The following is a 26620-nucleotide window of genomic DNA, read 5'->3' as shown; positions in this document are numbered from 1 at the left end:
CTTCCGTCCCCTCCACTCCACTGAAACCACCCTCTCAAAGGTCACCAATGACGTCCTTCTTGCCAAATCCAATGGCTTCTACTCTATCCTAATCCTTCATGACCTCTCAGCTGCCTCTGACATTGCCAACTGTCCCCTTCTCCTCAACACATTACCCAAACTTGGCTTCACTGACTCCGTCCTCTCCTGGTTCTCCTTATCTTTCTGGCTGTTTATTCTCCGTCTCCTTCGCAGGCTCCTCCTCCCCTTCCCATCCCCTAGCTTTAGGGGTTCCTCAAGAGTCAGTTCTTCACCCCCTTCTCTTCTCCATCTATACTCACTCCCTTGGTGAACTCATTCACTCCCACGGCTTCAACTATCATCTCTAAGAGGATGATACCCAAATCTACATCTCCTCCCAGTCCTCTCTCCCTCCCTCCAGGCTCGCATCTCCTCCTGCCTTAAGGACATCTCCATCTGGATTCATTCATTCAATCATATTTATTGAGCCCTTACTGTGTGCAGAGCACTGTACGAAGCGCTTGGGAAGTACAAGTTGGCAACAGTGCTCCCGCCACCTAAAAGTCAACATGTCCAAGACTGAGCTCCTTATCTTCCTTCCCAAACCCTGTCCTCTCCCTGACTTTCCCACCACTCTGGACGAAACTACCATCCTTCCCATCTCACAACCCCGCAACCTTGGTGTCATCCTGGACTCCGCTCTCTCCTTCACCCCACACATCCAGTCACCAAAACCTGCCGGTCTCACCTCCACATCGCCAAGATCCGTCCTTTCCTTTCCATCCAAACCGCTACCTTGCTGGTTCAATCTCATCCTATCCCAAATGGATTACTGCATCAACCTCCTCTCTGATCTCCCATCCTCCTGTCTCTCCCTGCTTCAGTCTATACTTCACTCAGCTGCCCAGATTATCTTTCTACAGAAACGCTCTGGGCACGTGACTCCCCTCCGCAAAAGTCTCCAGCGGTGCCTATCAACCTCTGCGTGAAGCAAAAACTCCTCACTCTCGGCTTCAAGGCTGTCCATCCCCTCGCCCCCTCCTACTTCCCCTCCCTTCTCTCCTTCTCCTGCCCAGCCTGCACCCTCCACTCCTCTGCCGCCGCTAATCTCGTCACTGGGCCTCGTTCTCACCTGTCCCGCCAGCCCGGGCTTGGGCTCCCCTTCAAAGCCCTACTGAGAGCTCATCTCCTCCAGGAGACCTTCCTAGACTGTGCCCCTTTTCCTCTACTCCTCCTTCCCTCCCTATCACCCCGACTCACTCCCTCTGCTTTATCCCCCCGCCCCACAGCACTTGTGTATACATGTACATATTTATTTTTCTATTTATTAATGATGTGTATATATCTATAGTTCTATTTATTTATATTGATGTTATTGATGCCTATTTATACCTGTTTTAATGTCTGTTTCCCCCCTTATAGACTGTGAGCCCATTGTTGCGCAGGGATTATCTCTATCTGTTGCTGATTGTACTTTCCAAGCGCTTAGTACAGTGCTCTGCACATAGTAAGCGCTCAATGAATACGAATGAATGAATAATAACAGTGGTGGGAATTCTGCCCATAGAAAGATACAGAAATGAATCTGGTAGAGTGGAGAGTGCTAAACTGAGCGTGTTGTTCTCTTTTTGTTTTTATTTTGCGTGTTTTCCAATGTCCTTGTCTTTTAGATTGTTTTTTCGGATTGTTTAATCTCTGCTGGTCGCCTGTCCCAGTCCCCTCTCTTACCCTTAGATTCGTTCCTTCACTTGTATTCATACGGCGCCTACCGCAACGCAACAGGAACGGTCTGTGAACACCCGACACAGGACTCTCCACGGCCAGGGGGCCGGGCCCTGTTTTGTTTAACGGCGGGGAGGAGGAGATGCTCTGTAAGGATGCCCCCACGCCCACCATGTCAGAAGAGCAAGACTCAAATGAGAAAAAAGTACGAACCTTCCACGGGGGCTTGCTCTTTCCTGGGAAAAGTCTTCTCCTCTGGAACTTCTTGGTCACTCCTCACGTTCTTCAACAGCACATCGGGACACAATTTAAATTCCAGCATTCTTGGCCTCTCAGGTGAAGAGAAGCAGGGTTTACCATCGGACCCCGTCTCTGACTCACTAGCCGACTTTGTTCTCCCTAGAGATTTCCCAGGCGAGCAGTCTAACTTTGTCAAACAGATACTTTCCTGGGCAGTCCGCTTAAAAGCCACTCGGTTCAGATACACTTTCTTTTGGTCTTTGGGCTCATTTGCTTGAAGAGGCATTTTGTTAAACTTAACTTTTTTATTTAAGCAGAGTAAATCGGCATCGGGCTTGCCGCTGTTTTCGGAGTATGTTTTTCCCAGCTTCTTCTCCCCTATATTTGCTCTGACTTTTCTGGTGAAGTTCTTTTCTGCGTCTGACTGCGTTCTGACTCTGTGAGAGTGAATGCTTTTACTCCGGTGTGTCAGTGCCTCTAACTGTCTCTTGCACCTCCACGTGACATGTCCTTCGCTGGGTTTCCCACAGTTCACTAGTTTAAAGGTGAATTTATTTTGCCAGACTTTCTCGGTAGCCGAATGGCCGGCTCTCTTCATTTCCCATTCGTGGTTTTTCTTGGAGTCCTGCTTGCTGATCATTTCTTTACGTTTTCGCCTCATTAAGTACCCTTGAGAAGAGAAGACTCTATTCGTTTTACGTGAGATATCCTTATAGCTGGAAGAATTTGACGTTATGCTGGGAGTCCTCACTGTGTTACTCTGCGTAGCCTTTTCCGAGTCGACGGGTGTCACGTCTGTCGATAACTTTTTTCCCACGATCTTGTTCGTTTCGTTGCTGCTCGACTTCAACTCATTTATTTGACCTGAGTTCTGTTCTAGTTTGTCGTGTTCCCCCTTCTCCCAATCAAATACATTATTAGATGGTTCGGACTTCTTCTTCTGTTCCAGACTGAATTTGGAATGACTTTTTGCTTCGTGCCCCAGTTTGAAGCTTTCTGCTGATGCCACATCTCTCGAAGATGCCTCTTCTCTTGAAGATGCTTCTTTTTTGTGAAAGTCTTTGTTTTGCAAGGAAAATACTCCTTTTTCCTTCCCATTTGAAGGGTTAAAATGTTTTGTTGAGGTTTCCTCCTGTGTGGGGCCTTTAGCAACCCTTTTGTGACGTTTGACTTCTTTTCCCGTAAAAGTTACTTCGTGGAATTTAAGTTTTTTCTTTTTCCAAGGTTTGAGAACTTTTTCTGAGCCTACTTCTTTGTCACGGGACCGCACCTTAGCAGTGGATTCTAACTCCGTTTTCGATGATCCGTCGTGTTCTGCTTTAGGCCTATCCTCGCTCCGGATAGTTGGTGGGTATCTTATTTGTCCGTGTCCCCCGTCAGGGGAATGTTGCTTCTGTTCCGGCAATTCCCCAGATGTGTGGAAGTTATTTTCCGTGGGACTTTTCCCTTCAGTAACAGGGACGTCTCTGTCGGCGTCCATCGGGTATCCCGCTGGATGGTTGAGAACCTCCGACTGGAAACACTGGTCACTGATGTTCTTTTTCTCTGACAGGTCAGCCCGGCTAATGTCACACGAGGAATGGGGCCCGCCCCCTTGAACAGTAGCCCAGCCGTCTGATGCGCGAGTTTCATCGTCCCCTGCCTCAGAGGTCACGGGGTCTGTAAGTGGTAGACGAGGAATGTCTCGGTCTCGGTTTTCGGGAGTCAACCCTTCACTGGGAGAGCCTGCTGATTTCTCTGTACCTGGTGACTGCTCCGTAGGTTCAGGGAACAGTTCCTTCACTTGCTCTGAATTCAAAATCACGATCTGAATTTGGTTTAATGGGTCCCCGGGTTCTATGTTTCTCAGACAACAAGAATCTGGATCCTTCACCATTCTCGCGGGCGTCTCGGAGGGTTTTGGGTTTTCCGTTTTGGGGACTTTCCGCGGGTGTGACTTTTCGAGACCGTAAGGAAACTCTCTTAAAAGTTCAGACAGCTGGTCTTCGAGGTATTTTATAGATGGCACCTCATCGGGCATGGTCAGATGGCTCTCCCACATGAGATTTTCATCTGGACTGAAGAGACGACCTGGATGGCGATCTTTATCGGGTAAGACGGCCAACTCTTCAAGAGGAAGATCCAGCTGATACTGGATCAATGAGCAAGATCCTTCACATGCAGGTTTCCCTGTGTTCTTAATGCTCGGAATTGTTTGTACTGCAGTCGGATCTCGAGGCTTCAGGCACACAGCCGATTCTGAAACTCCGGACGACTTTGCAAGGCAGGGACTTTCAGAGAAGGGGTTGGGGAACGGCAACCCGCTCTGCTCTTCAGACCCCACGACTGGCCGGTCGGACCCCAGTTTCCCCGGGTCCAACGGTCTCGGAGCGCTGGTACCGAGAACCGCGCCGTCACCCACTGAGGCAGTCGGGTCCTCCGTCTCTGTCAGAGGATCGGAGCCAAAGATGTGGGCTAACTGGGAGTTATAGAATATGCCGCCTTCTACGAGAGAACAGACGTTGGCAATCTGCAGCGAGTCGCCATCTGATGTCAGAGCATCGGTCTCTTTCAATTTGGTCAGAGCCCGCTGTTCTTGGTTCTCCCCTGAGGTGCTCGAGGTTAGGTGGTGAAAACGGTGGTCTTCTTCGATTCCGACTGGTTGCCGCGGAACCCACTGGCCCGACTTTTCTAGCTCGATGCCCCCGGAGCGATTGGAGCTTACAGTTCCCTGCACGCCTACGTATCCGCCCGCTGACACGACCGAGTCCACCGGCGCACCGAACGTTTTGACAACGGCGATAGACTCCGGCGGTGAGGTATCGGTTTCTCCCTGTCGTCTCTCGGTGCCAGCCCGGGGCGACAGGACCGTCACATCCTTCTCTTGAAGGTGGGCCTGCAAGCTACATACGCTGCCTTCTTGAATGACCGGATATACTGCTTCGTGTAAAGGTTCTTCGGGTTTGGGTGGGGGGTCGGCCAGCCCTTTGGCCCCTGAGACGATCAAGGGAGAGACCACAGCGACCTGCAGCTCCACCCCTTTGGCCAAACCAGAACTCACGGGCTCGGGCCTGGGCACACCGGAAACAACCACGGATGACAGAATGGAGTCACCTGCATCTTTGAGGACTTTATTTGGCAGGTTTTCCAAACCTGGGCCCGGACACTCATTAAGCCTTCCTTCCAAAGGTGACGGGGCCTGACCGGAAGCGATGGGGATTTCTCGATTTGGGATGTCAACGGGCTCTGTAGGCGCCCTTTTCCAAAGAGCGAGACAAGCTGCCAACTCTTCCATGGAATAGGTGTTGTTATCCACCTGACAGCAAGCCTTGGGAACGACCAGAGACCCAGCCGCGGCTGAAATCCCCGGACTGCTGTTACAAGCGTTCGGAGCGACCCCGGTTTTCTCACCTGACTGCTGATCGGTAACTGTGCTTTGCCCGTCCACTTCGGAATAGTTCGATTGCGAGAGGAGAATCTTTTCATTCGGGCCCGTTAATCCCGGATATGAGAAGTGAATGCCATCAGAGTAAGTTGGACTCTTACTCTGAAGAAGATTGGCCAATAACTTATTACAGGAAACGATGTCTTTCTTCAAGGACTCTTTTCTTTTCAGCAGGACTTGGCCAGAGGCTTGTGCAGATTCCGCCACTAGTCCCTGTCGACCTCTGTCCAAAGGGCCGACTTTGTCGATATCACAACACGGGGAAACCGCCGTCTGCTCTGGGGTCCTGAGTGCAGGGTTGGAGCTCGATAAGATCTTCTGTCCCAATGCTGAATTTTTCTCCAAAGACAGGTTCATCTGGTCCGATCGGGGTGCTTGGTCACAAATGACAGAATTAAGCAAAACAGAACCGCTGTCTTGGATGATTCGTCCGTGGCTGCTAGATCCTTGAATACTGGCGGGATTTCTCCAGTGCGGAGGTCCCGATCTCGTTTCTGTGGAAAGCCGACATTCCGGGCTCGGGGTCGTCGTCTGTGGAAACGTCTGACCTTCGGCAGCGATTTGGGAGGTGAGCCCGGGGCTGATCTTTGGACCGTCTAGTGAAGAGGTGGCGGCGACAGATTCGCCGCCCTTGGCGATCAAGAGGCTTTTCTTCATTTTAATCTGCCTGGCGAACTTTACGACTTCATTTCTCATGGCTAGCAATTTCCTAACGTCGCTCGCCAACCCTTCCTTCGTTACCGTTGTCATCCCTGCCTTAGAGTCACCGGAGCCTTCTAAACTGCCGACGACTCCCCCGCATGGAGCATCCCAAGCCAACCCTCCTCTGCCTTGATTCATCAGCCCGGCTCTAGACGGGGCGGATGGGACTTCCGAAGCTCCCAACTGGCTGCCCGGCCCGGGGACGGGCCTCACGGGCGGCTCCGGAATCACTCCGGCCCCGGGGCCCTTCGGCCTTTCCGGTACGGGCTTCCGCGGCGGGTTCCCGCCTTCGGCGGCCGGCCTGACCGGCTCGTGAAAGGGCGGCTTCGGCCTCACGTTCCCGTTCGAAGACCACGGGCTTCCCGCGGCGGGACTATATCCGATCGTGTTTTGACAGTGAGGCTGAAAGAACGGGTTCGCGTCCACCAGGAGACCTTGAGGGCTGCGGAGGGGTTCGCCGGCCAGAGGCTCGGCCAACTGCTGCCCGCTGCAAAGCTTTGGATTGGCAAACCTGGAGCAATAACGAGGAGGGTTGTTGGCATTCATCTCCATCACCATCTGGACGGCCATGTACTGCTGGGTTTGGGTCAGGGCGTACGGCTTGGGAGGAGCGGCCCCTCTGCGATTGACATTCTGCCCGTGTGCGGTCTGCATCGTGGACGGGGCCAGGGGGATTTCTTTCTGGACGTTCTGGTTAGGCAGATGGATCCCCGAGCCCTGCAGAGTACTGGGATACTGACCGGGTGGAGCGAGAGACACCGCTCTGTGCTCCTGAGAGTCAGACGGCCCGTTCGGATTGCACTGGCCCGCCCAGCCCACCTGCAGCTCTACCGAAGACCCGCTCGCTTCGGGTTTTCCTTGATACAGGGTGGAAAACCTCGAGGGAAGCGATAAAGCCAGCACCTGCGGTGGCGCGGGATAGGCGACCGGTGTCACGTACTGATTCTGTGGAGGAATGGCGTTCGGAATGCCGAATCCGAGGCCGTTTTGAGAAGACCCGGCGGGTGGCCTGACGGGGAAATGACCTGGCTCATTCAAAGATGGGTTGGTCCAAGAGTTCTGTCTATTATCCAGTGGCACCTGTGGGGTCTGATGATGGGACTTGGGCATTTTAATACACTGAAGAGACGTTCTCTTCGCTGAACTCTGCGAGACGATGGTTCCCATCCCTGGCATCTCCCGGGCTGCCGCTTGCCCAGCTGGCGGGTAGCCAGCCACATTTGGATACTGCGATGGCTGTGAAATGCCTTTCATGTTGGCCGAGTACATGAATATCTTTTGGGGGCTTCTCGGCTCGGTACAAGGACCCTGAGAGGTGAATGTGTTCCTTTGAGAATATACCGGTGGGCTTCTTAAGGCTTGGGACAAAAACGATGACTGACTTTCAGAATAGGACGGAAGAACGATATTATCTTGTGGTTTCATATTCCATGCCATCACTGTGCCGGTTTATTCTACATTGAGTGAGAGGTCTGAGGGAGGAAAATATATATATAAACACCTATAGATATTTTTCAGATTCTTTTTCTCTCTTTCGAGCTGCCACTCCAGTGGTCTAAAATGAGGAACGGTGTGGCCTGGTGGATAGAGCACGGGCCTGGGCGTCAGAAGGACTTGGGTTCTAATCCCGGCTCTGCCACTTGTCTGTTGTGTGACCTTGGGCAAGTCACTTCATTGGGCCTCAGTTATCTCATCTGTAAAATGGGGATAGAGACTGTGAGCCCCTCATGAGACAGGGACTGTGTTCAACCCGATCAGTTTGTATCTACCCCAACACTTAGAACAGCACCTGGCACATGGTAAACCCTTAATAAATAAATACTTAAATACTACACTATTATTATTATTATTATTATTATTATTATTATTAACTTTTCTCCTTCTATACTGTTGCCGACAATGGGAACAATGTTCTAGCAGGAGAATGCCAGCTTCAGGTTGGAACTGCTATTCATTCATTCATTCATTCAATCATATTTATTGCGTGCTTATTGTGTGCCAAGCACTGTACTAAGCGCTTGAGGGGCTATGGTATAACAATAAACAGACACATTCCCTGTCCACAATGAGCTTACAATCTAGAGACGACAGCTTGTTGGACTGGAAGCTCACTGAGGGCAGGGAGGGCGTCCAATTCTGCCATGTCGCACTCTCCCGAGCTCTTTGTACAGTCCTCTGTGCATAGTAAGCACTCAATAAATATGATTGATTACTTGATTGATAGTGCTGCCCCACCCCTCTTAGGCCTGTAGTGAAAACTTGACCTCAGGAACAGGGAACTTGAGCTGATCCCGAATGAAAAGATTATGGTGGTAGCATTCCTTCATTCAATCCTATATATTGAGCGCTTACTGTGTGCACAGCATTGTACTAAGTGCTTGGAAAGTACAATTCAGCAACAGATAGAGGCAACGAGAAGCAGCGTGGCTCACTGGAAAGAGCACAGGCTTTGGAGTCAGAGGTCATGGGTTCAAATCCCATCTCCGCCAACTGTCCGCTGTGTGACTTTGGGCAAGTCACTTAACTTCTCTGGGCCTCAGTTCCCTCATCTATAAAAGGGGGATGAAGACTGTGAGCCCCCCTTGGGACAACCTGATCACCTTGTAACCTCCCCAGCGCTTAGAACAGTGCTTTGCACACAGTAAGCACTTAATAAATGCCATTATTATTATTATTATTAATCCCTACCCAACAACAGGCTCACAGTCTAGAAGGGGGAGACAGGCAACAAAACAAGTAGAAAGGCATCAATAGCATCAAAATAGATTAACAGAATTATAGATATATATACACATCATGAATAAAATAAGACTTTTAGACTGTGAGCCCACTGTTGGGTAGGGACTGTCTCTATATGTTGCCAACTTGTACTTCCCAAGCGCTTAGTACAGTGCTCTGCACACAGTAAGCGCTCAATAAATACGATTGATTGATTGATTGAATAAGTAGAATAAATATGCACAAATATACACAAGTGCTGTGAGACAGAGAGATAGAGCAGAGGGAGGGAGTGGGGGCGATGGGGAGGGGAGGAGGAGCAGAGGAAAAGGGGGACTTAGTCTGGGAAGGCGTCCTGGAAGAGGTGAGCTCTCAGTAGGGCTTTGAAGGGAGAAAGAGAGCTAGCTTGGTGGATGTTTGGAGGGAGGGGGTTCCAGGCCAGAGGAAGGATGTGGGCCAGGGGTCGACGGCGGGACAGGCAAGAATGAGGCACAGTGAGAAGAAACCTATATTGTAAGCTTGTGGTGGGCAGGGACTATGTCTGTTTATTGTTGTACTATACCCTCAAGTGCTTAGTAGAGTGCTCTACACACAGTAAGCGCTCAAAAAATATGATTGATTGAACGAATGAAAGACTAGATTGTGGTCACGGGGGTCTATTTTGGTACATTCCAAGTTATTACCTACCAAATTTGGGGAGCCACTGAATGTTTTCCCCAAGATCCTAATGGCTCTGACCCAAACAAAGTCTAAACAGGTGAAGCTTCTGAATAACAGAAACCCCAGTCTTGCAAAAAGATTCTCAATGAAGAGTTACATCCAGGCAGATTTTTGACATAGAATACACTAAGAATAACAACAACAACAATAACGGTATTCTTTAAGCATTTACTATGTGCCAGACACTGTACTAACCACTGGGATGGGTACAAGCAAATCAGATTGGACACGGTCCCTGTCCCTCAATAGGGCTCATGGTCTTAGGTCGTCACCCCTTCCATCCTCGGGCCAACATCCATCCAACTTCGCTGCCTAGAAAAGAACCTCATCTAACTTTCTCACATCTTTTCTAAATGCTCTATGGCAGGTCTCCAGTCCATTTGCGTTTTCTTTTCTCTTACCTGATTTTTGAGGTAAACTTGTGTCAGACGATCTCCTGTCACGAATGTCATTCCACCTTCGCGTCTGCCAAAACAAACAGTTAATGGCTTTAAGTAAAACTTAAAAACAAACATTACAGCAGTTGCCTGGCACCAATATTGGAAATGGGAGCAGGCTACTTCATTAGTTATGACAAACTGTACGTCTTTTTCTGTAACTACTACTGTGCTCTGGATTATCCACCTGCCCCTACCAACCAAAAAAAGGTGGTTCTGACTGCCACCAGAGCTAAATAATTCCTTAGGGGACCAGAATTCCAATTCCATCTCCTCCACTTGCATGCTCCGTGACCTTGAGCAAGTCACTTCACTTTGCTGTGCCTCAGTTAAATCCTCCTCCCTCAGATTTAGCCCCAATATGGGACGGGAACCGTGTCCAACCTGATTAGCTTTTATCTGCCCAAGCTCTTATACAGCACCTGGAACAGAGTAGGCTCTTTACAGGCACCATTAAAATACTGAAAAATAGTGTTCCATCTTGTTTTCTTCTTAGTGATATTTATTAAGCACTATTACGTCCAGGCAGTGTACTAAGCGCTGGGGTAGATAAACGGTAATCATGTTGGACAGAGTCCATGTCCCACAGGGGGCTGAGTCATAATCCCTATTTTATCGATGAGGTAACTGAGGCCCAGAGAAGTGAATAATAATGATAATAATAACGATGGCATTTATTAAGCGCTTAATATATATAGAATAAATGTGCACAAATATACACAAGTGCTGTGAGACGGGGGGATAGAGCAGAGGGAGGGATGAGTAAAGCACTGTTCTAAGCGCTGGGGAGCTTACAAGGTGATCAGCTGTAAACTTGTGGATAATAATAACAATGATAATGATGGCACTTACTATGTGCCAAGTACTGTTCTAAACTCTGAGGTAGATACAAGGCTATCAGGTTGTCCCACGTGGGGCTCACAGTCTTAATCCCCATTTTACAGATGAGGAAACTGAGGCCCAGAGAAGTGCCCAAAGTCACACAACTGACAATTGGTGGAGCTGGGATTTGAACCCATGACCTCTGACTCCAAAGCCCATGCTCTTTCCACTGAGCCATGCTGCTTCTCCAAGCACTTGCCCAAGTTCCCACAGCAAGCAATTAGTTGAGCCAAGACTCCTTACCACCATGATAGCAAGCTAAACGAAGCATTCACCCTGGAACACAGAACAAGCAAAAAACAAAAACAAAACAAAACCAAAAAACGTGCATCACAACTAGGGGAATACCACGGCTGAAGAGAGGCAGCATATCCTAGTAGACAGAGCATGATCCTGGGACTCAGAAAGACCTGGGTTCTAATTCCGGCTCTGCCGCATGATTGCTGTGTGACCGTGGGCCAGTCACTTCACTTCTCTGTACCTCAGTTTCCTCGTCTGTAAAATGGGGAGTAAGACTGTGCACCCCACGTGGGACAGGGACTGTGTTCAACCTGATTAGCTTATTCATTCTTTCAGGTGTATTTATTGAGTGCTTACTGTTTGCAGAGCACTGTACTAAGCACTTGGGAAGTACAAGTTTGAAACATACAGAGATGGTCCCTACCCAACAGCGGGCTCACAGTCTAGAAATATCCACCCCACCGCTCCGTACAGTGTCTGACACACAGTAAGGGTGTAACAAATACCAGAAAAAAAATGGAGAGAAAAAGAAAAGATATGCTAGCCTATGCAGCCAAAACCAAATTAAGGACACACTCGCTCCCCCAACTACAGTGCACCAGTAAAAATGGCTCCATTCTCACCACAGAGAATCAATCTTAAAGAGAGGAAAATACGCTGATTATCTCTCCGCTGCTCCTTTCCCCATTAACGGCGATGCCCTGCAAAGGACAGAGCAGACCAGAACAACTCACAGATATCTCACCGGAGATTCCCCAACCCGCTCTCCTGGCTCCTCCCAAACAACCTTCTAGCGGTTACCTCACTCCACTCTCCATTTTCCACCCCTGCCCCCTTTTTTAAGTGGTAGTTAAGTGCTTACTATGCGCTAGCCACCCTACTAAGCGCTGGAGTAGATACAAGATCATCAGGTCGGACAAAGTCCCTATCCCACGAGAGCTCACAGTCAAAGTAGGAGAGGTAGAATTTAACCCCCATTTTGAAGATGAGGTAACTGAGGCAAAGAGAAGTGAAGTGACCTGCCCAAGATACACAGCAGGTCGGTGGCAGAGCCGGGATTAGAACCTAGGTCCTCGGGCTCCCAAGCCTGGGCTCTATCCACTAGGCCACACTGCTGCCTTTGCTCTCTTGCGCACTTCTAATTTGGAATTCCCTCCCTCCTCACATCAGACCCCAGCTCTTCCCACATTCAAAGCCTTCCTAAAATCCCAACCCTGCCCCCAAGCTTTCCCTAATTAGCTTCCCAGAATCCTGATCCACAGACCTCCAGCAGACTCCAGTATTTATTTCATTCATTCAGTCAGTCAGTCATATTTATTGCACACTTACTGTGTGCAGAGCACTGTACTAAGTGCTTGGGAAGTACAAATCGGCAACATTTCCTTTTTACACCATGTCCCTTGAAACTTGTGTGTGCGTGAGTGTGTGTGTGGTAATAATAATAACAATAATAATGGTATTTGTTAAGCCCTTACTACGTGCCAAGCACTGTTCTAAGCACTGGGGAGGATACAAGGTAATCAGGTTGTCCCTCGTGGGACTCACATTCTTAAATCCCCATTTTACAGATGAGGGAACTGAGGCACAGAGAAGTTAAGTGACTTGCCCAAAGTCACAGAGCTGACAAGTGGTGGAGCCAGAATTAGAATCCATGACCCTTGACTTCCAAGCCCAGGCTCTTTCCACTGAGCCATGCTGGGTACATATATGTACACACAGACACACACAGACACACACACACACACACACACACACACACACAAGTATATCTATATCTATAGATATAGATAGATACATATCCACTTATTTTCTCTGGGTCCAAAATGTTTTTATTTAGTAACTGTTTACTCTCATCTTATGAAATCTCCCGCTCCATCCCTCCTCCCCTCCTTAACTTCCATCTTCAACCACTCACTCTCCACTGGTTCCTTCCCCTCTGCCTTCAAACATGCCCACATCTCTCCTATCCTAAAAAAACCCTCTCTTGACCCCACCTCACCTTCTAGTTATCATCTTATCTCCCTCCTACCATTCCTTTCCAAACTCCTTGAACAAGTCATCTACACGCGCTGCCTCGAATTTCTCAACGCCAACTCTCTCCTCAATCCCCTCCAATCTGGCTTCCGTCCCCTACATTCCACGGAAACTGCCCTCTCAAAGGTCACCAATGACCTCCTGCTTGCCAAATCCAACGGCTCCTACTCTATCCTAATCCTCCTCGACCTCTCAGCTGCCTTCGACAATGCGGACCACCCCCTTCTCCTCAACACGCTATCCAAATTTGGCTTCGCAGACTCTGTCCTCTCCTGGTTCTCCTCTTATCTCTCTGGCCATTCATTCTCAGTCTCTTTTGCGGGCTCCTCCTCCCCCTCCCATCCCCTAACTGTAGGGGTTCCTCAAGGGTCAGTTCTTGGTCCCCTCCTGTTCTCTATCTACACTCACTCCCTTGGTGACCTCATTCGCTCCCATGGCTTCAACTATCATCTCTACGCTGATGACTCCCAAATCTACATCTCTGCCCCTGCTCTCTCTCCCTCCTTTCAGGCTCGTGTCTCCTCCTGCCTTCAAGACATCTCCATCTGGATGTCTGCCCATCATCTAAAACTCAATATGTCCAAGACTGAACTCCTTATCTTCCCTCCCAAACCCTGCCCTCTTCCTGACTTTCCCATCACTGTAGACGGCATTACCATCCTTCCCGTCTCACAGGCCTGCAACCTTGGTGTCATCCTCGACTCCGCTCTCTCGTTCACCCCTCACATCCGATCCATCACCAACACCTGCCGGTCTCACCTCCGCAACATCGCCAAGATCCTCCCTTTCCTCTCCATCCAAACTGCTACCCTGCTGGTTTAATCTCTCATCTTACCCCGACTGGATTACTGCATCAGCCACCTCTCTGTTCTCCCATCCTCCTGTCTCTCCCCACTTCAATCTATATTTCACACTGCTGCCCGGATCGTCTTTGTGCAGAAACGCTCTGGGCATGTTACTCCCCTCCTCAAAAATCTCCAGTGCCTGTCAAACTATGCATCAGGCAAAAACTCCTCACCCTGGGCTTCAAGGCTGTCCATCACCTCGCCCCCTCCTACCTCACCTCCCTTCTTTCCTTCTCCAGCCCAGTCCGCACCCTCCGCTCCTCTGCCACTGCTAACCTCCTCACCGGGCCTCGTTCTCGCCTATCCCGCCGTCGATCCCCACCCCACGTCCTCCCTCTGGCCTGGAATGCCCTCCCTCCACACATCTGCCAAGCTAGCTCTCTTCCTCCCTTCAAAGCCCTACTGAGAGCTCACCTCCTCCAGGAGGCCTTCCCAGGCTGAGCCCCCTCCTTCCTCCCCCCCCCATACCCCCCCGCCTTACCTCCTTCCCCTCCCCACAGCACCTGTATATGTTTGTACAGATTTATTACTCTATTTTACTTGTACATATTTACTCTTCTATTTATTTTATTTTGTTAATATGTTTTGTTTTGTCCTCTGTCTCCCCCTTCTAGACTGTGAGCCCACTGTTGGGTAGGGACCATCTCTATATGTTGCCAACTTGTACTTCCCAAGTGCTTAGTACAGTGCTCCACACACAGTAAGCACTCAATAAATACAACTGAATGAATGAATGAATACTGTATGCTGGACACTGTACAAAGCACTAGCAGAGACTACAAAGATAAGAAATAGACATGTTTCCTGTTCCTCAGGGGATTCCCAAACTATTTTTGATTCCCCAATTACAGCGTAAACTCCTTGTGGGCAGGGCATGTGTTCCTTCCCAAGAGACTAGTAGAGTGCACTGTAACAATAATAATAATTACGGTACTTGGTAAGTGCTCACTGTGTGCCAAGCGCTGATCTAAGCTCTGGGGTAGATACAAGTAAATCAGGTTGGACACAGTCCCTGTCCCACATGGGGCTCACGCTCTTAATCCCCATTTTACAGATGAGATGATGGAGGCCCAGAGAAATGAAGTGACTTGCCTAAAGTCACACAGCAGATTCATTCATTCAGTTGTATTTATTGGGCACTTACTGTGAGCAGAGCACAGTACTACTACTACTACTACTAATAATAATAATAATGTTGGTATTTTGTTAAGTGCTATGTGCCAAGCACTGTTCTAAGCACTGGGGTAGATACAAGGCAATCAGGTCGTACCACGTGGGGCTCACAGTCTTCATCCCCATTTTACAGATGACGGAACTGAGGCACAGAGAAGTTAAGAGACTTGCCCAAGGTCACACAGCTGACAAGCGGCGGAGCCGGGATTAGAACCCATGACCTCTGACTCCCCAAGCCCATGCTCTTTCCACTAACCCTTGCTGCTTCTCTTAGCGCTAAGCGCTTGGGATGTACAAATCGGCAACATATAGAGACAGTTTCTACCCAACAACGGGCTCACAGTCTAGAAGGGGGAGACAGACAACAAAACAAGTACACAGGTGTCAATACCAGCAGAATAAACAGAATTATAGCTATATACACATCATTAATAAATATAAATACAACAACAAATATGTACAAATATACACAAGTGCTCTGAGGAGGGGAAGAGGGTAGGGCGGGGGGGTGATGGGGAGAGGAGGAGGAGCGGGGCTCAGTGTGGGAAGGCCTCCTGGAGGAGGTGAGCTCTCAGTAGGGCTCTGAAAGGAGGAAGAGAGCCAGCTTGGCGGATGTGCGGAGGGAGGGCATTCCAGGCCAGGGGAAGGACGTGGGCCGGGGGTCGACGGAGGGACAGGCAAGAATGAGATGGGTGGCAGAGGCAGAATTAGAACCCAGGTCCTGCTGATTCCCAGCCAGGCTGCTTCTCTTTCCCGCGGGGGCACTCAGTAACTGATGCTGCGACTGCTCTGAGCCCCTGCCGGGTCAGGCCCTGCTTTTCGGTTGCTGACCGTTTCCACCCTTCACTCCACGCAGAGCCCTGTTTTGTTTTGTTATCTGTCTCCCCTTTCTAGACTGTGAACCCGCTGTTGGGTAGGGACCGTCTCTATACGTTGCCAACTTGTACTTCCCAAGCGCTTAGTACAGTGCTCTGCACACAGTAAGCGCTCAATAAATACGATTGAATGAATGAATGAATATTACTATTACTACTATTACGACAACTACTACTAAGTCTATTAATAATAATAATAATAATGGCATTTGTTAAGTGTTTACTATGTGCAAAGCACTGTTTTGAATGCTGGGGGGGATACAAGGTAATTAGGTTGTCCCACATGGGGCTCACAGCCTTAATCCCCATTTTACAGATGAGGTAACTGAGGCCCAGGGAAGTGACGTGGCTTGCCCCAAATCACATAGCTGACAAGTGGTGGTGCTGGAATTTGAACCCATGACCTCTGACTCCCAAGCCTGGGCTCTTTCCACTGAGCCACACTGCTTCTCTATTCAGTCCCAACCACCCTTTGCCAACACCCCTTTACATTTACACAGGCACACAACCGAAACCAAGTTCTGAAAATGGTAGAGAAGCAGCGTGGCTCAGTGGAAAGAGCCCGGGCTTGGGAATCGGAGGTTGTGGGTTCTAATCCCGGCTCTGCCACTTGTCAGCTGTGTGACTTTGGGCAAGTCACTTCACTTCTCTGGGCCTCAGTGCCCTCGTCTGTAAAATGGGGATGAAGACTGTGAGCCCCACACGGGACAACCTGATTACCTTGTATCTACCCCAGTGCTTAGAGCAGTGCTTGGCTGTTAAGTAAGCGCTTAACAAATACCAACATTATTATTAATATTATTATGCAAAGATTCTGACAAGTCAGGTGCATGGCTGACGCGGCAACTCACTCTGGTGCCGGACGAAAAGGAAGAGAATGACAAGAGGCAGAGACAAGCAACAGCCATTTCAGCCCTCAACGTCAGCTGGATGGATAAGGAAAACAAAACAAAACAGTGCTGGACTGCTACTCTACATAATTTTGCACCAGGAGCCCCATCGATTAAATTTTTATTTGGAATATTTGATTGTACTATGGGTAGATCTTGTTTCTCTGTCTATCTCTTAAGAGAAGCTTAAGAGAAGCTGCTTAAGAGAAGCAGCGTGGCTCATTGGAAAGAGCACGGGCTTTGGAGTCAGAGGTCATGGGTTTGAATCCCGGCTCCGCCACGTCTGCTGTGTGACCTTGGGCAAGTCACTTAACTTCTCTGAGCCTCAGTTCCCTCTTCTGTAAAATGGGAATTAAGACTGTGAGCCCCACGTGGGACAACCTGATCACCTCGTATCCCCCCCAGCGCTTAGAACAGTGCTCTGCACATAGTAAGCGCTTAACAAATGCCATCATTTTTTTTTTTAAATCTCTGTGTCAATACCCAGGCTCTACAGATGTGTTTATAGTTTCTTAAAGAAAAAAATTAATTAAAAAAGTTCAATTGTTGATCTACAGATGTGTTTATAGTTTCTTAAAGAAAAAATTTGATTAAAAAAGTTTAATTTTTGATCTAACAAATGAGAAACATATATTTTGACCACCAGGTGGCTGCACAGCAATGACATTGGAGAGCAGTAAATCGAAATGCAGACAGTTCAAATCCTTTCCTCTGGACGGAAGGCCTGCTCTACTATGAAGCCTCATTTTAATTAATTAAAGCGATCGATCAGTGGCATTTATTGAGTGCTTACTGTGTCCAGAGCACTGCACTATGCACTTGGGAGAGTGGGTCGATGCTTTCCCTGCCCGCAACAAGCTTAAGGGAGTAGAGGGGGAAGACAGACATTAATATAAATGATGGAGATGGACATAAGTGCTGAGGGAGGGTGGATAGAGGGAGCAAATCCAAGTACGAAGGCAGCGCAAAAGCGAGTGGGAGAAGAGGAAATGAAGGACTAGTCAGAGAAGACCCAAACTGAGCCCCCTTTTCCCTCTCCTCTTCCCCATCCCCCCCGGCCCTTCCTCCTTCCCTCATTCATGCATTCAATCGTATTTATTGAGCACTTATTGTGTGCAGAGCACTGTACTAAGCACTTGGGAAGTACAGGTTGGTAACATATAGAGACGGTCCCTACCCAACAGCGGGCCCCTCCCCACAGCGCTTGTATATAATTTGTACATATTTATTACTATTTTACTTGTACATATTTACTGTTCTATTTATTTTGTTAATGATGTGCATACAGCTTTAATTCTATTTGTTCTGACGATTTTGACACCTGTCTCCATGTTTTGTTGTCTGTCTCCCCCTTCTATACTGTGAGCCCGTTGCCGGGTAGGGACCGTCTCTACAGGTTGCCGACTTGCACTTCCCAAGCGCTTAGTCCAGTGCTCTGCACCCAGTAAGCGCTCAATAAATACGACTGAGTGAACGAATGAATGGTGGGCCTCTTGAAGGAGATGTGCCTTCCACAAAGCTTTGAAGGTGGGAGAGCGATCACCGGTCGGAAATGAAGAGGGAGGGCGTTCCAGACCAGAGGCAGGATGTGGGCGAGAGGTCGGTGGCGAGATCGATGAGATGGAGGAACGGTGAGTAGCTTGGTATTAGAGGAGCAAAATGTGCGGACTGGGTTTTAGGAGCAAAGCCGCAAGAAGAGGCAGCAAGGGGGCAAGGTGACCGAGTCCTTTAAAGCCGACGGTGGGGAGTTTCTATTTCACGCGGAGGTGGATGGGCAACCACTGGAGGTTCTTTACGAGTGGGGAAACACGGACTGGATGGTTTTCTAGAAAAAAGATCCAGGCGGCGGCCTGAAGTATGGACTGGAGTGGGGAGAGACAGGAGGCTGGGAGGTCAGCAACGAAGCTGAGGCAGTAAGAAAGGTAGGATGGAATAGGTGCTTGGATTCACATGACAGCACTTTAGAAAACAGACTAGACTAGACTGTGAGCCCGCTGTTGGGTAGGGACCGTCTCTATATGTTGCCAACTTGTACTTCCCAAGCGCTTAGTGCAGTGCTCTGCACACAGTAAGTGCTCAATAAACACGATTAAATGAATGAATGAATTATGGTACTAGTTAAGTGCTTATCATGTGCCAAGGACTGTCTTAAGTGCCGGGGTAGATAGAAGCTAATCAAATTGGACCCACTCCCTTTCTCGCTACTTCTAGGAAACACCACATTTCACGATTTCTAGAAAACCCCTGTTTGAGTCCAGACAAACCAAGTGGAGCCCATCTCAGCTTAAATCATTTGCATAAAATGAAACACGGGGAGGGTTTCTGCTGGATGGTGTGATCCTTGAGGGTGGAGGGGGTCACGTCAACAGAGTCTCCTAAAGTGCTCAGTAGAGTGCTCTGCACACAGTAAATGCTCAAAATACCACTCATTCATCAAAACGTTTGTTCACCTGAAATCAACTCTCAGCTACTTCTCCATGTATTAATCAATCAATCGTATTTATTGAGCGCTTACTGTGTGCAGAGCACACTAACAAAAGCGGGAAACCTCAAGCAGAGATGAGAATTTACTAAGTTTGATTCAGTGGTTTAGAACATTTGTCCTTTGTTTGGAACTCAAAGAGGTGACAGTCATTGGGGGGGGGGGGGGGTGTCCCTAGTAATAATAGTTATAATAATAATAATAGCATTTGTTATGTACTTTGTGCCAGGCACTGTACTAAGTGCTGGGGTGGATACAAGCAAATCAGATTGGTCACAGTCCCTGTCATTCATTCAACTGATAACAGACAAGCTGGCTCTTCCTGCATATTCAGGGGACAATGTCACCATTCCGAATCCATGCATCATTCTCTGGGCAGTTGGGTTCCTGTCCATGGGGCCAGTCCCCTGACACATGTTCCAGAAACAGACTCCTCTGACCCCATCACATTCCCTTCTAGTCCACCCCCAATTCTCTCGTTCTGGAAGGTCCCTGACTTCTTTCTGTTCCTTTTCAGAGAAACTCCAGATTGAGCTCAGTAAGTTCTGCATTTCCTTCATTCCTGTCAGTTTTCTCACGTTGATGTTTGTCTCCCATTCATCATGTTTGTCTCCCATTCATCAGCCCGATGGCGTCTCCTTTCTCTGCTCCCTTGCAAGGGGGAGCTTGTTCCAGTTACATGAGGGTGAGTGACCCTGACATTCTCTGGGGTCTCAGCTACCTCAGTCTGAGGATCCTTGTTCATTCAATCGTATTTATTGAGCGCTTACTGTGTGCAGAGCACTGGACTAAGTACTTGGGAAGTACAAGTTGGCAACATATAGAGACGGTCCCTACCCAACAATGGGCTCACAGTCTAGAAGAGGGAGACAGACAAACAAAACAAAACAAGTGGACAGGTGTCAAGTCAGGTGTCAATAAGTACTATTGATTAATTGATTGAGTATTGAGTGGCCAGAACCTTCAAACTCCCCCAGTGACCTGGTCCCCACCTTCCCTCAGAGAGGATTTAAGCCCTTGTTTCATTCATTCAGTCGTGCTTATTGAGCGCTTACTGTGTGCAGAGCACTGGACTAAGAGCTTGGAAAGTACCTCTTCTCCCACTCCCTTCTGTGTGCCCTTGCACTTGGATTTTCACCCTATATTCACCCCGCCCTGACTTCTATAACACTTATGTCTTGTCTTACGCCGTCCAGTTGTCTCTGATCCATAGCGATGCCACGGACACATCTCTCCCGGAATGCCCCACCCCCATCTGCCATCGTTCTGGTAGTGGATCCACAGAGTTTCCTTGGTAAGAATATGGAAGTGGTTTACCGTTGCTTTCTTTGGTGCAGTCAACTTGAATCTCTCCCATTTTAGTCTTAGTCTCTTGGTCTTAATCCCCATTTTACAGATGGAGTAACTGAGGCACGGAGAAGTTAAGTGACCCGCCCAACGTCACACAGTAGACAAGTGGCGGGGATTAGAATCCAGGTCCTCTGACTCCCAAGCCCGTGCAATATGACAACTATATATTCATGAGAGAAGCAGCGTGGCTCAGTGGAAAGAGCACGGGCTTGGGAGTCAGAGGTAATGGGTTCTAATCCTGGCTCCCCCACATGTCTGTGTGACCTTGGTCAAGTCACTTAACTTCTTTGAGCTTCAGTGACCTCATCTGTAAAATGGGGATTAAGACTGTGAGCCCCACATGGGACAACCTGATCACCTTGTATCCCCCCAACACTTAGAATGGTGCTTTGCACATATTAAGCACTTAAATTCCATCATTATTATTATTATTATTCTATTATTACTATTATTCTAGACTGTGAGCCCACTGTTGGGTAGGGACTGTCTCTTCAGGTTGCCAACTTGTACTTCCCAAGCGCTTAGTACAGTGCTCTGCCCTCAGTAAGCGCTCAATAAATACGATTGATTGATTGATTATTATTATTATTCATGGGAAGACTGAAGACAACAGGTAATGATCATCAAACAATCAATCCACATGGGCCATTACCCTTCAATTAATTATTATTTTAAAAATGGTATTTGTGAAGCACTTACTATGCTCCAGGCACTGAACTAAGCACTGGGGTAATAATAATAATACTAAGAATGATGGCATTTATTAAGCACTTACTATGTGCAAAGCACTGTTTTAAGCACTGGGGAGGTTATAAGGTGATCAGGTTGTCCCACACGGGGCTCACAAGTATTCAACCCCATTTTACAGATGAGGGAACTGAGGCCCAAGGAAGTGAAGTGACTTGCACAAAGTCACACAGCTGACAAGTGGCAGAGCCGGGATTAGAACCCATGAGACTCCCAAGCCCGGGCTCTTTCCACTGAGCCATGCTGCTTTGGATACAGTCCATGTCCCACATGGGGCTCACCGTCTTAGTCCCCATTTTACAGATGAGGGTACTGAGGTGCAGAGAAGTTAAGTGACTTGGCTACAGTCACACAGCAGACAAGTGGCAGAGTCGTAATTTGAACCCATGACCTCTGACTCCAAAGCCCGTGCTCTTTCCACTGAGCCATGCTGCTTCTTTAATTCGAGACAGTGGCTCCACTGTGTCTCTGCCTCTTTATTGCAGTATTGTACTTTTCAAGCACTTAATCAATCAATCGTATTTATTGAGCACTTACTGTGTGCAGAGCACTGTACTAAGCGCTTGGGAAGTACAAGTTGGCAACATATAGAGACAGTCCTTACCCAGCAGTGGGCTCACATAAATACAGTGCTCTGAACACAGTACATGCTTTACTTGTACATATTTACTATTCTATTTATTTTGTTAATGATGTGCATTTAGCTTTAATTCTATTTGTTCTGACAACTTGACACCTGTCCACATGTTTTGTTTTGTTGTCTGTCTCCTTCTAGACTGTGAGCCTGTTGTTGGGTAGGAACCGTCTCTATATGTTGCCAACTTGTACTTCCCAAGCATTTAGTACAGTGCTCTGCACACAGTAAGTGCTCAATAAATACAATTGAATGAATAAATACAATAATAATAATAATGATGGTATTTGCTAAGCGCTTACTATGTGCAAAGCACTGTTCCAAGCGCTGGGGAGATTACAAGGTGATCAGGTTTCCCATGGGGGGCTCACAGTTTTAATCCCCATTTTACAGACGAGGTAACTGAGGCCCAGAGAAGTTAAGTGACTTGCCCAAAGTCACCCAGATGACAATTGGTGGAGCAGGGATTTGAACCCACGACCTCTGACTCCAAAGCCTGGGCTCTTTTCCACTGAGCCACGCTGAGAGGTAAATACAAGTGAATGAATGAATGAATGATGCCAGCGAAAGGCACTGTGCGATTTAGGAAACAAATCATTCTAGAAACCCAGCCAGAGTTTCCGCTTTTAACCTCCCTACAGTTATGGCAAGATCCCAGGGCCAGACATTATTTCTCCTTTCCAGAGTCCAGAGCTCACAACCTTTGTACAGTGCTTGGTACACAGTAAGCGCTTAAAAAATACTATGAAAAACTAACAACAAAAAAAAGCCAACAAAAAGTGCCCTTTGCTAGGAGGTTGCTGCAAAAATATTCACGAAAAAGATCTCAGAGCTGATTTTGAAAAGCAGATAAACCAAAGCAATGCCACATCTAGTTTCAAATTTGAACCTGGTTGTTTCGGGGGCTTTTCTGTTTTTGTCATTTTTCAGTAGTGGTTCCAGAAAGTCTCCTTTCAAGGGGGGCTGCCAAACCAGCGAAATACTACTGAATGACGCGTGCGATATACTGATGAGGGAAGTGGTAAAGCAGTCTAAGAATACCGAGTCTTCGATTTATAAGCCATCCTTGACTTCCGTGCTTTTTTTAAAAATGGTATTTGTTCAACGATTACTACGTGCCAGACACTGTAGATACCAGCTAATTAGGTTGGGTACAGTCCACGTCCCACATGAGGCTCACAATCTAAATCTCCATTTTACAGACGAGGCAGCTGAGGCAGAGAGGTGAAGCGACTCACTCACCGTCACACAGAAGACAAGGGGCAGAGGCAGAGAAGAACCCACGTCCTCTGATTTCCAGGCCCCAGCTCTTTCCCTTAGGGCCAAGCTGCTTCTCCCATTTACGGTTCATTGATTATGGCCGCCCTCAACCAAAATACAACTTCAGTCCTGTTTATGCTCTTCCCAATCTGCCTCTTCATCTTACTTCGTATTCTCTTCTGTCTACTACCATCTTCCTCAAAATCTCATTTCTCTCCCTTTCACTTCCCCTTTGCAAGTCATCTCTTCCTGTGGAAACCTTTCTGTTGCCAAATTGTACTTTCCAAGTGCTTAGCAGAGTGCTCTGCATACAGTAAGCGCTCAATAAATACGACTGAATGAATGAACCCAATCCTCCCTTCTATTTGCTGCATTCATTCATTCAATCGTATTTATTGAGCGCTTACTGTGTGCAGAGCACAGTACTAAGTGCTTGGGAAGTAAGATCGGCAACATAGAGAGACGGTCACATATGGTCCCTACCCAACAGCACCTTGATGTTAGGTTTTCTGTATTATCCCAAATCAAACAATGGTATTTACTGAGCACTTTGTGCAGAGTACCGTACTAAGCGCTTGGGAGAGTACAATACAACAGAGTTGATGATGATAATGGCATCTGTTAAGCCTTTACTATATGCTGAGCACTATTCTAAGCAGTGGGGTAGACACAAACTCAGCAGGTTGGATACAGTTCCTGTCCCACTTGGGGCTCACAGTCTTAATCCCCATTTTACAGATGAGGTAACTGAGGCCCAGAGAAGTGAACTTCTGAGCCAGCTGGGGATGTGCATGGGAATTAAGTGACTTTTCCAAGGTCACACAGCAGGCAAGTACCAGAGCTCTGACTCCCGGGCCATGCTGCTTCTCTATTAACAGAGTTGAGAGACACATTTCCTGCCCACAACGAGCTTACAGTCTAGAGGACTGAAGTTCCTTAAATTCACAGATTTTCTTTTGATCCATGAGGATCGTACCCTAGTCCGGGGATGTGCAGGGATTTTGGTGAAAGGAGCGATTAAGAACTTTTGAAATGTGCAGAAGGCATCACATGGAAACTTCCCAAATGTTAGGGGGAAAGTGAGGATGGGGTAGTTTGAATGGGAGAAGTGAAGCTAGGTTTTTGCCCATGGCGCTGGGCAAGCAGTCATATTTATGGAGTGTTTACTGTGTCCCAAGCACTGTAGTAAGCGCTTGGGAGAGTACAATAAAACAGAGCTGGTAGACACCTTCCCTTTCCACAGTGAGTTTGCAATCAAGGAAGAAGCTCTCTCCGAGAAATGAAACTACATTCAGAGTTGGAGTCCTCCTTTAAGCCCAACCCACTGCTTATTTCAAGGGTGTACGGACTGGGTTCGCTTAACTCAGAGAGCAAGGATCAGGAGAGAAATGGGACTGTGTGTGAAAACGAGAGCTTCTAAATGCTCGGGAGATTACATGATAGAGTTGGTAGAAATGTTCCTTACCCACGAGGAATTTGCAGTTTATTTCATTCCCTCATCCACACCCCATTTCATATGCTGGCTGATTCTCAAACTCATAAGCAGGGGTCAGAACCCAGAAAGGATAAAGTGATAATGGGTAAAATTAGGATAAAATAAGGATAATGGACCAGTACGGTGATGGTCAGTGGAAGCTTGGGGGTGCCTAGCTTGGTGACATCAATTCAGCTCAATCCTATCATCAGCCAGCCAAGTTAGTAGCCCATCCTATTTCCCCACACAAAATCCAGCAGGAAAAGAACAACAAAGTTCGTTTCAAAAGAAGGGAAGTGCAGTCAATTCCACCCGAAAGCATCCCCTATGTTTTACTTTTATGGCATTTCTTAAGCATTTACTACATCAGGCACTGTAGTAAGCGCTGGGGTAGATAAAAGCTCATCGGGTTGGAAACAGTCCAGAGTCCTCATCCCCACTTTCCAGGTGAGGGAACTGAGGCCCAGAGAAGTGAAGCGACTTGCCCACGGTCACACAGCGGACGAGTGGCGGGGCCCAGGTCCTTTTGACTCCTGGGCCCGTGCTCTATCCACTAGGCCACCCTACTTCTCCTCCTTGGCTTCAGGCAAGGACAGAGCTAGCCACATCGGCAAGCTGGAACTGAGAGGGCAGTGGTGGTGGGATACAGTGACCGTATCCGTGGCTGGTTTGGAGTCAGGTAAAAGCTGCCAGGGGCCTAAGTGGCTTCCCAGACATTGACTGAGCCCAATCCAGCCTAGCAATCTTTCTGACCCATCGTATCCTCTCACCGCTACCGTTGAGCTCTCCCAGAAAATCGGGTCACTCTGGATAGGGAAATGAAGGCACGGTGAAAAGACACTCCCAGTCAGCTGACAGGGCTGAACTCCAAGCCTAGAGGGAACTTGAAAGGACCATAGACGCCCGTCATAATTTCCACCTTTGGCTACTCTCTGCCTTGCCTGTACATTAGTGTTGCCGATTTATACTTCCCAAGAGCTTAGTGCAGTGCTCTGCACACAGCAAGCGCTCAAGAAATCATCATCATCATCAATCGTATTTATTGAGCGCTTACTGTGTGCAGAGCACAGTACTAAGCGGTTGGGAAGTACAAGTTGGCAACATATAGAGACAGTCCCTACCCAACAGTGGGCTCACAGTCTAAAAGGGGGGAGATGAGATTGAATGAATGAATGACTAATGACTGATGACTGAGAACAGAAACAGGCCTTTAATCATTCCCCCAGAACCTTCCCCCCAAAAGGATAATAGAGAACCTTCCTGCCCAAGAGAAGCAGCATGCCGTAGTGGTCTAGAACACGGGCCTGGAAATCCGAAGGTCACGGGTTATAATCCCAGCTTCACCACTTGTCTGCTGTGAGACCTTGGAAAAGTCACTTCATTTCTCTGGGCCTTGGCTACCTCACCTGTAAAATGGGGACTGAGACTGTGAGCCCCACAGGGGACGGGGACTGTGTCCAACTCGATTTGCTTGTATCTGCCCCAGTGCATAGTAGACTGCCTGGCACACAGTAAGCGCTTATCAAATGCACTCATTATTATTATGTAAAAATAATAATAATGGTACTTGAGCACTTACTATTCATTCATTCATTCAGTCGTTTTTATTGAGCGCTTACTGTGTGCAGAGCACTATACTAAGCGCTTGAGAAGTACAAATCGGCAACATATAGCGATTCATTCATTCATTCAATCATATTTATTGAGTACTTACTGTGTGCAGAGCACTGTACTAAGCGCTTGGGAAGTACAAATTGGGAACATATAGACA

The 26620-nt window shown here is 48.0% G+C and overlaps 1 protein-coding gene across 1 annotated transcript in view; it reads right to left on the bottom strand.

The window, feature by feature from the left end:
- Window positions 1–26620, bottom strand: part of RESF1 (retroelement silencing factor 1) — a 44582-nt gene that overhangs the window by 7616 nt on the left and 10346 nt on the right. The window contains exons 2-3 of the mRNA XM_038767698.1: window positions 9928–9991; window positions 1936–7560 (exon numbers count right to left, since the gene is read on the bottom strand). Of these exons, the coding sequence (XP_038623626.1) occupies window positions 1936–7525 (5590 nt within the window). The 5' untranslated portion in view covers window positions 7526–7560; window positions 9928–9991. The remainder of the gene's footprint in view (window positions 1–1935; window positions 7561–9927; window positions 9992–26620) is intronic.

Source organism: Tachyglossus aculeatus, chromosome 2 (genome assembly GCF_015852505.1).
Source record: "Tachyglossus aculeatus isolate mTacAcu1 chromosome 2, mTacAcu1.pri, whole genome shotgun sequence".
NCBI classification, from domain to species: domain Eukaryota; kingdom Metazoa; phylum Chordata; class Mammalia; order Monotremata; family Tachyglossidae; genus Tachyglossus; species Tachyglossus aculeatus.
Note: the sequence above shows the minus strand (reverse complement) of the source record. Positions and strands in the feature narration are given on the sequence as shown.